The sequence below is a fragment of the Carassius carassius genome, chromosome 29 (genome assembly GCF_963082965.1).
Source record: "Carassius carassius chromosome 29, fCarCar2.1, whole genome shotgun sequence".
In the NCBI taxonomy this organism is placed as follows: domain Eukaryota; kingdom Metazoa; phylum Chordata; class Actinopteri; order Cypriniformes; family Cyprinidae; genus Carassius; species Carassius carassius.
In genome coordinates, this window is record NC_081783.1 from 6,614,895 (window position 1) to 6,628,674 (window position 13,780).

General features: G+C 40.0%; 1 protein-coding gene across 1 annotated transcript in view; it reads right to left on the reverse strand.

Moving 5' to 3' along the window:
• LOC132109491 (glypican-6-like) overlaps positions 1 to 13,780 on the reverse strand; it is a 37,208-nt gene that overhangs the window by 8,826 nt on the left and 14,602 nt on the right. The window contains exon 2 of the mRNA XM_059515598.1: positions 5,152 to 5,310. Within this exon, the coding sequence (XP_059371581.1) occupies positions 5,152 to 5,310 (159 nt within the window). The remainder of the gene's footprint in view (positions 1 to 5,151; positions 5,311 to 13,780) is intronic.

Genomic DNA, 13,780 nt, shown 5'->3' on the forward strand with positions numbered 1-13,780 from the left:
CCTCTCTCCCATGAAACCCTCTCTCTCTCCCGGGCCGGCAAACGCTACTTTCTTAATCTGAACAAAATGAGAATTTCAAAGAAATGCTTCCCCTCTCTTCCCGCGCTCACTCCGCAAAGCGCACCATTTGTTCTCTGCATTTGTATCACCTTTCTCCTCTCGCTAAAAGCCCGCCGGCCCGCAGCACAGATGCCCTGCGCATAATGAGTGAGACTTTGAAGTGTTAAGTGGCATGCATCTGTGTTCTCGTAAACCGTCTTTCACTACCCATAGGCTTCGTCGACACAAACAAGACACCTAAGGTTTATAAACAAACAAAGCATGCTGTGCCGCTGTCAATTCTACCTCAAGCTAACACAGCCAGCTGAATGACAAGAGGTGTGTGTGTGTGTGAGAGAGACGGACAGGGGAATGCGAGTGTATTTGACGGCTTTTCTTAATGCCCCCATCCTGCTGTGTAACCACGGATACCGGAAACACCGCAGGCCTCGCATTTAGCTCCCCTCCCATGAGTGGCTCTCGGCCCCTGGCCCCACACAGGGAGAGAGATAGAAGGCACCCAGCTCCACGCTCCATTGACAGAGATTAAACCTTAAGGGCCACTGCACCCGCCTTCCTCCAGATCCCCAGGAATGCCAAACCTGTCACAAGTTTAAAGTCAGGGGGAGGAAAGAACGAGGTGAGGATGAGGAGGAGAATATTTTCCAGGTTTGCAAGTCAGTGTGCCATTACCAAAGAAAACACAAATTTACATAAGCCACTTGTCAGAAAACCACTTCAAGGACGAGCATACTAAATCACAGTCAAGTGAAATTAATTTCTGTAGTTCTTGGAAGATTTTTGTGCATATGTATCAAGGCATAATAATTATACTCCAAGCTAGACGCAAAATAACTTCATTAAACTGCTTATGGGTCAAGGGCATGACACTTTAATATAGGGACCAATTCTCTCTATTAACTAGTTGTGTATTAGCATGCCTGTTTTAAACAGTTTATTAGTACTTATAAATCACATTTTCTGCATTATCATATTGTAATTCCCTAATATAACTCAATACCTAAACTTAACAACTACCTTACTAACTATTAATAGGCAGCAAACTAGTAGTTTATTGAGGCAAAAGTCGTAGGTAAAGGGGTCAACCAAAAATGAAAATTAGCCCATAAATTACTCACCCTAGTTGTATATGACTTTCTTCTTTCAAACGAATCCAGTCGGAGTTATATTAAAACTTTCTTTGATCTTTCAAGCTGTTTAATGGCACTCAGCAGGTGTTGCAGTGTATCAGTCCAAAAGAAGTTAAATAAAAAGCGCCCATCCTTAATAAAAAAAAGTGTCTCACCGAGCTTCAGAGGGTTAACAAAATCCTCCTGTAGTGAATCGATGCGTTTTTGTATGAAAAATAACCATATTTAAAACATAATAATCACTTTAATCTAGTTTGTGCCAACAGTTGTACATGGAAGCAGCTCCGGAAGATGACGTATAGAGGTCGGCGTTGCACAAGCACTGATCAGAAGTGACAAATGCGGAAGCACAAGTGAGCGATCAAAACAAAACAACAGTCACGAATTAGAAGTACAAAACAAGGATTTGTAAAGTAGAATGTCTGAGCATTTCGATATAAGCCAAGAAGAGACAGGTTTTTCTTTGCTAAAGTGAGGAAACTTTGCTTCCTTTGCTCCTGTTAACAAATGTTGGTTTTCACGAGTCTCACCGATGCATGCGCAACGCTGACCTCATACGTCACCTGCTGAGTGCCATTAAACAGCTTGTTAGATCAAAGATTTTTTTTAAATAACTCCAACTGGATTCATCTGAAAGAAGAAAGTCATATACACCTAGGATGACTTGAGGGGGAGCGATTTATTGGCTAATTTAAAAATTTGGGTGAACTAACCCTTAAATGGTTAGTTAAAAAAAGGTAAAATTTTTAATAAATTACTTAGAAATAGTATGTGTGTTGAAAATGTTATCCCTTTTTGTCATGTTACAACATTATATTTGTGCATTTTTTGACCATTAAAAAAAAAAAAAAAACATTTGTTTTAAATGAGTTTAAAAGGTTTTTCTTTTAAATTTTCCTTTTCTTTGTCATGGACATCAAGTTGTGCATAAAGCAAAGTCAGTCGCTCAGCATCCACCATCCCCCACACCCTACACTCTCCACATACTTGCCAACATAACAACATAACTGCTGAGATTTTGGGACCCAGTGTTGTTAGTGTTACAGTTGGAGGGGCGTTACTCAGGCATCCTACTTCGTCATTAAAAAACACTTTATGATACACTGGAGTCTGCCAACAAGCGGACTGAGGACCTCCCTTCTGATTTTTCCATTAAAACAACCTTCCTGCATCGATTTAGAAATGTGTGTTAAAGGTTAACCGGTAGGGTGAACTACAGAACCGTATAAGAAAATATAAGAGGAGGAATGAAATGGCTCAACAAATGCCTCAACACAGGTCCCAAATCTCTGAGCACTCAAACATGTTCTTCAAACATCCAGAGGAGGGAAAATTCCTTATTCACTGTCCCGCCCTCCACACTAGCTTATTCCCCTACTCACCCCCCTTTGATAACTCTTCTTTATCCAAGGCGCTAATTGTTCCCCATTTGTGCCAATTAGCTCAGCTTCTTTCTTTCCTTGTGGGATTTCAAACCCCCCTGCAGAGGCGTAGAGGATAAGAATTTGATCGGGGGTTAATCCTAATTCTTACAGCGCAATCACAACTCTTCCAGACGGGGTCACCTAGACCCAGACCGGACGCACAGGGAGGAACAAACACACCAAGCTCAAGCATGTTCTACCGCATTTCCTGCTGAACAAGTTGTGTGTAACCACTTAGTCTTCATTACCTACTATAAATACATTCACCTCTGCGTCCTGTAGGCCTGACCAGCACAGAGGAAATGTCTGTATGTGCGTAAACGAGAAAAATGTGTTTCTTCTACAGCAAAAACACTCTCAAAGACACTCAAGGATCTCATTTACACCTTAAGACATTACCAAAGTGAAGAAAATAATTACGTTTCAATGAAAGAATGCATTGATGGTGTCTTTGTTTGCAAGCATAAAAGCTATTGGTATTTTAAGTCCGTTTAGCTCATTAAGTCACATGCCAGGGTCTAGTGCACATTTGACGCAGACTGGCGATTCAGAGCGTATTCCCACGGTAAGAGTTCAAAAGACCTGAGAACCTGGAGATGGAGGAGAAATGAAAGGCATAGACTTATGGCAGAGAGAAAAGGGGGAGAACGGGGACAAAAGGCAGCAGAGAAAAAGAGCAGAGGAGGAGGCGGGCGGAATTCTGACACGTCACATTCCTGCTCACATCTGGCTGCAATACACACGATCCCTGTTACCATTCACTCCCTGAAGACGCACTTTCTTTTTACATTCACACAAACAGGCAATCTTTAGAGCCGACCAGGTCACCTCTCACTTCCATTAATGTTCCCTTCCTCCGCAACAGGGATCTAAAAACATGTTTTTTTTTCAGTACCACGATTCTATTCAAACAAACGTAATAAATGCCTAATAAACCAATCTAATATGCCTTATAGTGCTGTCTATTATCATCAAACATTGACAAGAAAAAGAAAAATACCTTACATCACACAGTGAAATGAATATACTATTGAAGGCACTCACATGTATGTTAATTTTTCCTTGTTAACAATTTTAATAATAATAATAACTGATAGAACAACAATTATTCTTATTATTTTAAAAAATCTCATTAATATTAAATACCTTTAAGAGAGAAAAACATTGCATTTTTATTTATTTTTATATTTTAATTTTCTTTTTTTGTTAATAAAGTTGCTTAATTATTATTTACAACAGAAACAAATATTTTTTATTAATAATATAATTATTATCATTAAACAAGACAAGACATTAACGAAAAATTTAAAAACCTTATTTAAATTCTAATTTGCCTAAACCAAGCAAATCTTTTTCTTGCTAAAAATGTTGTTTAATATGAATATTATTTATAATTCATTTTGAATTCATTCTTGATTAATAGAGAATTGTGAAAATCTCACTGGTATTGCTTTTGACTATTGAATATTTAGTATTATGACAACACTAGTCACACAAACACTTATATTATCATCAGATGTTGTTACACATAATTTAGGAGTTTGCTTCAAACAACCCAGAACATCATAACACACCCCAGCTCTCACAAAACTTGCCAGAAAACCGACTGTGTTGAGTCCATTTAAAACCGCCCGGCCGCTCTGCCAGAGACACAGAGCTTTGGTAAAGCTGGCCGGCCACATGCAAGTTAACATGGATCTCATTTAGAAATAGCTGTGGCTCAGAGCGGATGGGTGACGAATCATGTGTGAGTGGAGGGAGATGTGCCATCAGCACTTCATTTATTCCTTCCTTGTCTGTCCAGTCATTGACCAATCAATCCAAACACCATCTCACCATTTCATTTCAGAGGCTACAGTCCTTTACAGCCCTGGTTCGATCGTATCTACCCAGAGAGATGGTTTTCTTTTAAATGTACCCTTGATGAACTCGAGCTGGATGCGTGTGACCAGGCCTTTAGTTTGTTTCACTTTTCCCCATTTGACACACTCTTTATGGCATGAAGAGAAGCAAACACATAAAACATGCATTATAAACCAGACAAGTATGTGTGTGTGTGTGTGTGTGTGTGTGTTAGCCGGCGGAGCGTCTGTGGGGTTTTCCCCTCCTGAATGAGTCAGCAGTGTCGATGCATGTTCCCATGCACCCCTCTGCCCTGCACTGAGGAAACCTGATCCCGCTCTCCCAGCCTGATATTCCCTGCCACATGCACTGCAGAGAGAAAGCCAGGCCTCTGCATGTGTGTGTGTGTGTGTGGTCTGTGTCTGCAAGCCTGAGAGTGAGTGTGTGCGTGAGTGTGTGTGTGGCAGATGACTGTGGGATGTTGAGGGACAGGTGGAGAAATGGATGTATAGACTGTGTGTCTGGCAGCCGGGGGTGTCCGTCAAACTAACTGTAACACTGTATGGAAGGGCAGCACGAGTAGATCAGCAACTGATTAACCGACAATATCGCCACACATTTTGATGCAAATGACAAGCAAAGCATTCAGATTTGGTAGATTTGCATGCAGGAACATGTGCAAGAGTTGTACTGACGGTCAAAGTGACGGTGTCTCTGGGTGAAGGTGTTCTGCAGGTTGGAGCTGAGCTGATGAACGGGGGCTTTCAGGTCCATGCGGCTCTGCTGACTCAGTTTCTCCTCCATCTCCAGAGTACAGCAGGAGAAACCTTGAGGACACACCTTCAGATGATTTACTGAAAAAGACAGAGAATTGTACACTGTAAAAAAATGTATCCAACAAAATATTGTATATTATTTATTGTATATTTTTTATTTTATTGATGTGAACCAGCTTTTCACTGCTGTACTATGTAATTTGTAAATAAAAAGGCATTTTCAGTAATGGACTTCTGGACCCCCACTTTATAATGCAATATAACGCTCTGACAGCACAAGGCTGTTTTACAATGCCAATAAAGTTCTAGTATTTTAAATGTCAAAGAGCAAGTCATTTTATTTACTCATTCTTCAACGAATGAACTATGTCTAGACGTTTGTCGACCCGAGAGCTGAAAACCTAACGTCAAACCTTTCCAGCACAAATCAAACAAAGAACAGAACTGAAAACGATGTGCTTACAGAATAATGTGAGCTGACAAGCCACAGGCATCCAAGACAAAAAGCAAACACTGAATATTCAAGACCCTGTTAATGCATGTTTCAGTAGTTCTAAAGGAACCTGGGCTTTCTTCGTGATTCGCCCCATCAGAAAACAAGTCTGTGCTGCGGTCGTCGAGTGAATGGCACAGATGGACAGTGAGCGGCTGGATTAAACAAGGCGTCACATTAACATGGGGAGTGTGAGTAGGGTGGACTGCGAAGTCGCAGCTGCAATAATGTTTTGTTTTTCTTTCTTTTTTTTAACGCGGTTGTTGGAATTCAAGAGAACACAAGGGTCCATTCAGTGGACTGGACTCCGACCGGCGGTTTGGCTACCCATGCTGCTGTTCACCGAGACTGGCCACTCAGGATAGAGCACTGCACACTGATGAGAGATCCCCGCTCTCAGGCCATTTCTCAATGTGAATATACATTTAGCTCCATGCATTTCATATTTATTAACTGAAATTTAGATGGTTTTGAAGGCCACCGTGTTCCTGTGAGGGATAATCGGGGCACAAAAACAATCTGAAAAGATTGTAACCTTCATCAGCATGTCTCATGAATATTAATTAGGTGACATAATGCTCATCCAATGCTCGCAAAGTGACTTTTTGAAAAACAGATTAGGACCATTCAATAGATTGATCTAATTGATGAAAGCACCGATCTAAACAGTATAGTGATCTTTTTTCTTTACACAATGACCAAGTAAAAGTTTTTAAAAAAATAAAGAGAACAACTACATTTCTAAAATGGCTATTTATAATGGTTGTTTATAGTTATAATGGTTGACAAACTTAGGTTTACTCATGAACACTGCTCAGTGTCTGTCACAGGCGCAGTGTATTTTATCATGTGCACTACGATATCTGATAACTCGTATCGGAGCATCTGCTGAACACATCGGCGTGAGTGAAAAGCGAGGAGCTGTTGAGAGCTTACAAATAATCACCATCTCACAAAATATCCAAGAGGAATTGTCACTGACCACTGCCAGGGCTTGTTTTACACAGACGGAGCAGGAAGGAGAGGCAGTGTGTGTTAATGTGCATAGATATGGTCTGCTCTTTTTTAAATAAATATCATTGGTATTGACTGGGGTGTCAAATGCATTAATCCTGCATTGAAACAGATTTGCAAAAAATATAAACCGAAGTTATGGCTTCATATATTAGGAGTCTGAAGGAACTGGTCTATAAATTTGAGAAAGAGCAGCCCCTTCACCCTTCCGTGGAACCGGACCAGCTGTACCCCTCAACTCCACTGGGACCCCGTCCAAATCACTCACTCACATTCCAACACTTGGCATCAGGTACATACAAGACCTGTACATCATATCTCAGCCCAACACACAGCTCTTTGTATAAGGGCATTTGGAGAGAGAGAGAGAGAACCTAACCTGAAAAAGCAAAGCAAATATTCTAGTAAAAACACAGAAAATGGAACCAAATTCACAGGTCTCACAAATTACTGAACGGGGAAAACAATTCGGAACCTTTGACCATTTCAATACAGACCATTAACTAATCAAAACAATCTATGCAGGGGAAAACGTGATTTTAGTAACGATTTTTTCAGCTATGCATAAAAATACAGTCTTCAAATGTATAAGTGTATGATTTCTGGGCCACTAGCTGTACTTAACCTCATTGGCAGAGCCAAAAGTTGACACATCAACGTGCTAATACAAACAGTTACCGTATTTCACGTTTTACTCAATAGTTTTATAATCAATATGTCCATCTTTTAAAAGTCAATATGCCTGCATGAACAAGCTAATCTTGGCAGACACATGCTAAAAGGGAGGCTTCTGTGATTTCATGTTGCTTTAACGCAAAGCCAAACGTTTTGACAGCAATAAGATCCATTTCCATATGATCCTTAGGAGTAAACCACCTGACTATAAATCTGAAAAAGAGATTTGTTATTGCGGTCTCCAATAAGTCACTTCCTGTTGCTGTTCTGGAGTCCCAAGAACATTCTGAGGGGATGGAAATTGCCCTGTGGACAAAACCCAGATTAGTCCTGACGCCCCCCCCATTCCCCTCTCTCCTTCTTCCCTGGCCACGATGTGCCCCTGGCCCCAGACAGACTTCACCCCCCATAACCCCACGCCACTAGCCAGCAGGCTTAACCACAGAGGTCAAAGGTTAACAGCCACTCCTCTGAGACAGGCCCTGCACTGTGACCCTGCTAGGGACCCACCACCCACACGTATTACACACACACTCTCATTCACAGGCCGGACCATCTGAATCAAAAGTCATAAATTCTCTGGAGGATTATTTCAGGCCAGCCGTCATTATAAATCGCTCTGGCCACCACATCAACATGCTGTTGCCAAAAGAAACAGATTAATGGGCTTCCCTGTTGTCTGCCTAATAAGACACGTGACACCCTCCACATGTCTGCATGAGTGTCATTAACACCGTCGCTTCTGCGTACTATCATCTCAGGTGGATATGAGCCGTGGAGAATCATCATTCGGCTTCTAATGTGAAAAATGAAATCCTATTTTTATAGTCATTTCGCAGCTACCCTTTCCCTCAAAAGAATAGATTGAAACACATTTACAAATACACAATACTTTGGAATGACATTGTTGATGTTTGTCACTCAAAATGTAACTGTCTTTTAATATTAACATAATAAGCTGTGATTGGTCTTCTTTTATGCATTTATTTGCATACTGAATTTATTGGACAAACAACCTTAGGTAGATGACATTTAATTTCCATGAATGAAAACAAGGCTGAGGGATAGTAGTACACTTCAAAGGGCTGGAATAAGTAGTTGATGCAACAATGGAAAATCCTGGTGGAAAAAAAATAAATTTAAGGAAAATGTGTTATGAAAATGATATGTGACATAGGATCCAAAGACATTTAAACTGTCTGCTCTTCACAATTTTGTTTTTAACAAAGAAAACATGCCTACCTCCGTGTTATTTTACTATTATTAATATATTACTTTTATTTATTTTTTTTTAGTTATTATTAATTGTAGTTCTTAATCTTTTTTTTCATTTAGTTGGCAAGGCAACATTTCACATTTTTAAGTTTCAATTCCCAAAAACAATAACAACACTGGCCTACCCTCACTAAGCTCAAATCTCAAGATAAATTGTTAAATAATTCAATATACAAAGAAAAACAACTAATCATAAGACAAGGTGTCATCACTGTCCATCATAACTTGAATTAAGATAGTAAATCTTATTCAGTGGAAGATTTTAAGACTTTAATCTCAAAAACTTCAATGTAAACTGTAGAAAACGGAAGAAAATCCATTTAGTTTGTTTAAACTCTAGTTTTAAGGTGCAAAAAAGACAATTCCTCACAGTGATGGGAGACATTCAAAATGGAAGTGACAACATGATTCACACACTCCTGTGAGAGCACAAAACAACATGGCACACATCCCAACACCAGAGCCATCTTTACACAAGCGCAAGCTTCAGTAACCACAGAAGGAGGGGAACTACTATTTGACAAGAAGCTTTTTTCTCAGTTGTGGCCTAGATTTCGAGACGGCCCGATCCAACTAAATCAGATGTGTTTTTTGGCTAGATTTCATAAGAGATAACAACAACTTGCAGATGGTGATAAAACATGAACCCTTGAGGGGAAATGCTCCAAATTAGTATTGCTTGAAACCTTTGTGGAATGAGCGTTTAAAGTGTAACTAAACCCCTGCTCAGAGCCTGACTCCACCCACTGACAATATTTGAAAAATGCTGAAAAGTGGGCAGATCACAGCGGAGATAGAGGGGATAAACCGAGGGCGGGGCTGAGCGAGTGCGGCGTGATCCTGAGACCCGCAGTGACGGATTGATTGACAGCTGCTGTCAGAGACGCTAAAATGGAGAGTGACTGTAGTGACGCAAGTAGCTTTGCAACAGAGCGATCATTTGAAGTAGAGGACTTTTCTCCCCCAGTTTCACCTGAAGTGGAGGGTGTCGAGGTGTCCGTTCATATTAATTTCAGCCGCTGGCTCAAACTGCGCTCTTAACTCCCGCACCCCGTCGCTTTTCAGCGCGAGCTGTGTGGAGAATCCCATTTCCACCTCCATTGCGTTGGAGAAGCAATCCCGTGTAAAATGCAGTTTGCACACTCGAGCTCTAGGCGGGAACTCGCGGTCTTCCAGGCCAAGTGCATGCAACCACTGGCTCCTAATTTTAAAGTCTGCTGGAAAACTATGCAGTCCAGCAATGCTGTCGCAACTAGCAACACACCTCCGTACCATCCTGACCACTGTTCTAAATACAGATAAATCTACGCAACTTGAAGATCTAAATAACTATATAATTGCTATGCTAAATAGATGCTATAATAGTCTATCCTGGTCGTTACCAACACTCGCAATTCCAGCTCCTGAGTCCTGACTCACTACAGTGATTTTGATGGTTTTATACTGCCAAGGGCGTGGTAGCTCGTACTAAGGGGCGTGGTGAGCTGGAAACTGCTTACGTCACCTGCCACCGCTTACGTCACTTGCCACCGCAACATCCAATAGGAAAAACCAACTGCAGTAGCCACCGTTCAACCTGAAGAGGGCAGCACTCACACGTTTTTACACCATATATTGTAGAATTAAAACACTTTATACTCAAATGTCAAAAAAGTTACTCGAATCAATGAACAGCACTAATAAAGCCCCATTCTTACAGATCATTAACTAAAAAAAGTTGGTTTAGGGTTTAGTTACTCTTTAATGAGTACACTCCCTCCTTTTGGCAGATGACGCTCATGCATTGCTATAAGCTTTAAAATGAGAGTGGTTTAATGGAATAAAAGGCAGAGTGAAAATGAGCATAGACATTGCAGACAGATAAGAGCTAGATATTTGATTTCTAAATCACAGCCTTTCTATTATATGTTGTCTCCTCCAAAATGTACCTTGCGTGTTCAGACATGTCCCTGCTGATGCACTCTCCTGCTTTCACACCATCTGCATGAAGACAGATCTCAGCACTCCTTTGTGTGGCCTGAGGCTATCTTTGGACAGTCCAACCTTCATTTACAGAATCGTGAATACAGGGTGAAGGAAGGAGATCTTTCAAAATGTCTCTTTCCCTGAATCAGTCTAATGGCCTGAATGGACAAGCACCTTGATATCAACAAGGAGAAATTGTGCAACAGCTCTAAAGCATTTATGAAGCTTTTCTAAAGTGCTTTACAAAAACAAAAAGAGCCAGAAATCTGAGTTTTATATTTGTAGAGGCACTCTTGGTAATCGCCAGCTCTGGGTGATATTGAGTTTTCACAATATATTTGCTAGCAATGTAAAATTAAAACAACATTATGAGTATCATGATGCCTTGTGCACTTTTATTTTATCATTAAGTTTCCAAAAGTGCACTTTATTGCACAAATTCTGATGCAATGAAATGGTATTTAGGAATAGACAATCTTTCCTTGTGTCAATAATGGTTTGATAATATCTTCTGATTTAAATTTTAAAGTACCTGAGATTAACTTTTTTTAAAACAAGTTCAAATTGATGCCTGGGGATAAATATTGTTAAATAAAGAAACTAACAAAATATAAATTGTGACTAAAACCTAAGCTTCCAATAAACATTTTGAATTTATATATATATATATAAAAACAGAACAAATACAAAAAGACTGATTTAGACCTTTTGTTTACGCTTTGTCACCTAGACTTGGTCACCATTAGCACAGATTCTTTGTTAAAATCAAATACTTTGTTTCACTCAACGAGTATGAGAGGCCACAGCTGGCATCTTGTACATGAGGAAACAGCTGGCGCTCTCTATTAATAGAGTTGTACAGAAGGTAAAGATACAACTCCTCAGGTTTTCATTGTGCGGTTCCCACCGCAATGGGAGCGTTTTCAAACGGGAAAACTGTAACAGGAACCCATTATTACAGAGCAACTGCTCATATGGCGGTAATAAAGAGGGGAATTACTTTCTCTTTCTCTCCAAATCCAATCCAGCATCTCTCATACACTGCCATGACAAGTTTACAACACTATTGCCAGCACAATGATGCCTTTCAGAGACTCGCAATAAATGTAGGACGGCTAAATGGAAATGACAGCAGAGCTGGCCGGTGCGTACGATCACTAAACAAAATGGTGGATGATGTCAAGGGGGTCGTTTTATGGCACTTGGAGTGAAGCACTGAGAAAAACAGGCCTCGGTAAGGAGGCACTTAACGCTTGCATCTAGGCCATATTGTCCTGTAACCTTCACTAGATTTAATGAGACAAGCTTTTATTCGCTCAATGTCAGTCTAAATTACTACCTTTTTCCTTTCTTAAACAACATATTCTACACATTTGAATTTTAGTAACATTAGTCAAGTTTAGTTTTTTCAGGGCACTATTAACAATGATGTTCAGTTTTTAAGGACTATTTTTGCTTTCACTATAACACAGGCAGTTTTGCTATTGTACCTGCAAAGTAAAGCTGAAGCATATGATTGTTGTTGTATGTTAAAATAAAATACTCATATATAGCTTAATACTTCAACTGAAAGCAAGCAATTTATTCCAATTCCCTGGAAAATATTCCCCCAAACACTAAGGCATGATTAAAACATTGCTATGTTTGTTGCAGTTTTAAGTCCAGGGTCAGCCACCGCCATGCATTTGAGACAGAACCATTTGGGAAACCTGTAAATGGTCAATTCCAATATGGAAGGGACATTTGTTATGATTAGCTAATATGGATAAATTTTAACATTATTCAATATTCAAATAACTTGCATGTTCACAGTTCTCTGATGCCAATAATAATAATAATAATAATAATTATTATTATTAGCAGGCCCATTTATAATATATTTATTTGTTTTTCTTTTCATCAATTCACAAACCCCCTGCAGTTCCTTCACGAACCCCCATTTGGGAACCCTAGTATAAACAAGTGCATAAATGTGAGCTGCCATATGTTAATAAACTAACAGTTCTGACATCATAACCATGATGCATTCAGAATGACCCACTTTTTCCACTTATTTTCCACAACTGAGCTTGATGAACCTTAGAATCTGACTACATTTCTTACGATTCAAAAGAGCAAAGAAAATCCAATTTTCCCTGAACAGGCCAATGCACTCATGCGTGTTCTGTTGATGCCGTTAGCGGCGCTAACAGGCCTGACTGCAGAGGTAATGTGAAGGGGGCGATTCAAAAGGCTTAGAGACTGTGCTCAAGGACACATTCCTCAGGTCTAACACTATGAAAACATTAGCAAAAAAACTCACTTCACAGGTCTGTTGACCTTTAATTAGAGTGATATTTTTCTAATCCAGCCCCCCCTTTCCATTCCTGATATATCCTCCTCATGCTCCGCGGAGAGCACCAACTATTCCCTGATCCTCTGAGGCCACATTCACAGGTTACACTGCTGAACCAAAGCTGGGCATTTTCAAAAGCAGGATCTTTACTTGATCCATCCACGAGGTCACGTATGAGACGTATCACGTATGTTTGGAATGAGCGCTGCTAATCCCTTTTGCTATTTAATCTGCAGTTACGAGCGATATCCTCTGAGCGACACTCTCTCTGCAGCCCCATGGGGCAAGTGTCATATTAATGAGGAACTGAGTTAACGAGCAGGATATCCCACGCCAAGTGGCCCAACTGACACTCGTGCAGGGCAGGAAACCCTGTTACAATACGGTACAGTCCAGCCAAGTGGGGACACATGGGCTCGTTCTGCAAACTATGGCCTTTGTTTCCGGTAAGGTTGAAATAAAGGAAGCAACACAGAGTGAATAGACAAAACAAAACCACTGCCAGATTACTGTTTGGCCAAAATATTCTATTCAAATTCATGACAGGAAAACAAGTTTAGACTAGGGAGACTTTCCGTCACCTTCAAATTGATAATGGTTAATTAGTGGTTTAACAGAGGTAATTGTGCAGTCAATAATGTGACAAATTTTTAACCGTGGTAGATGGACAATTGATGCAAAATACGTCCTTGATTTTTTTTTAGGTTAAATTTTACATTAATGCATAATGGAAAATGCATGTTTTAAAGATATAGTTCACCCAAAAATGAAAGTTTTGTTGTTAAATACTC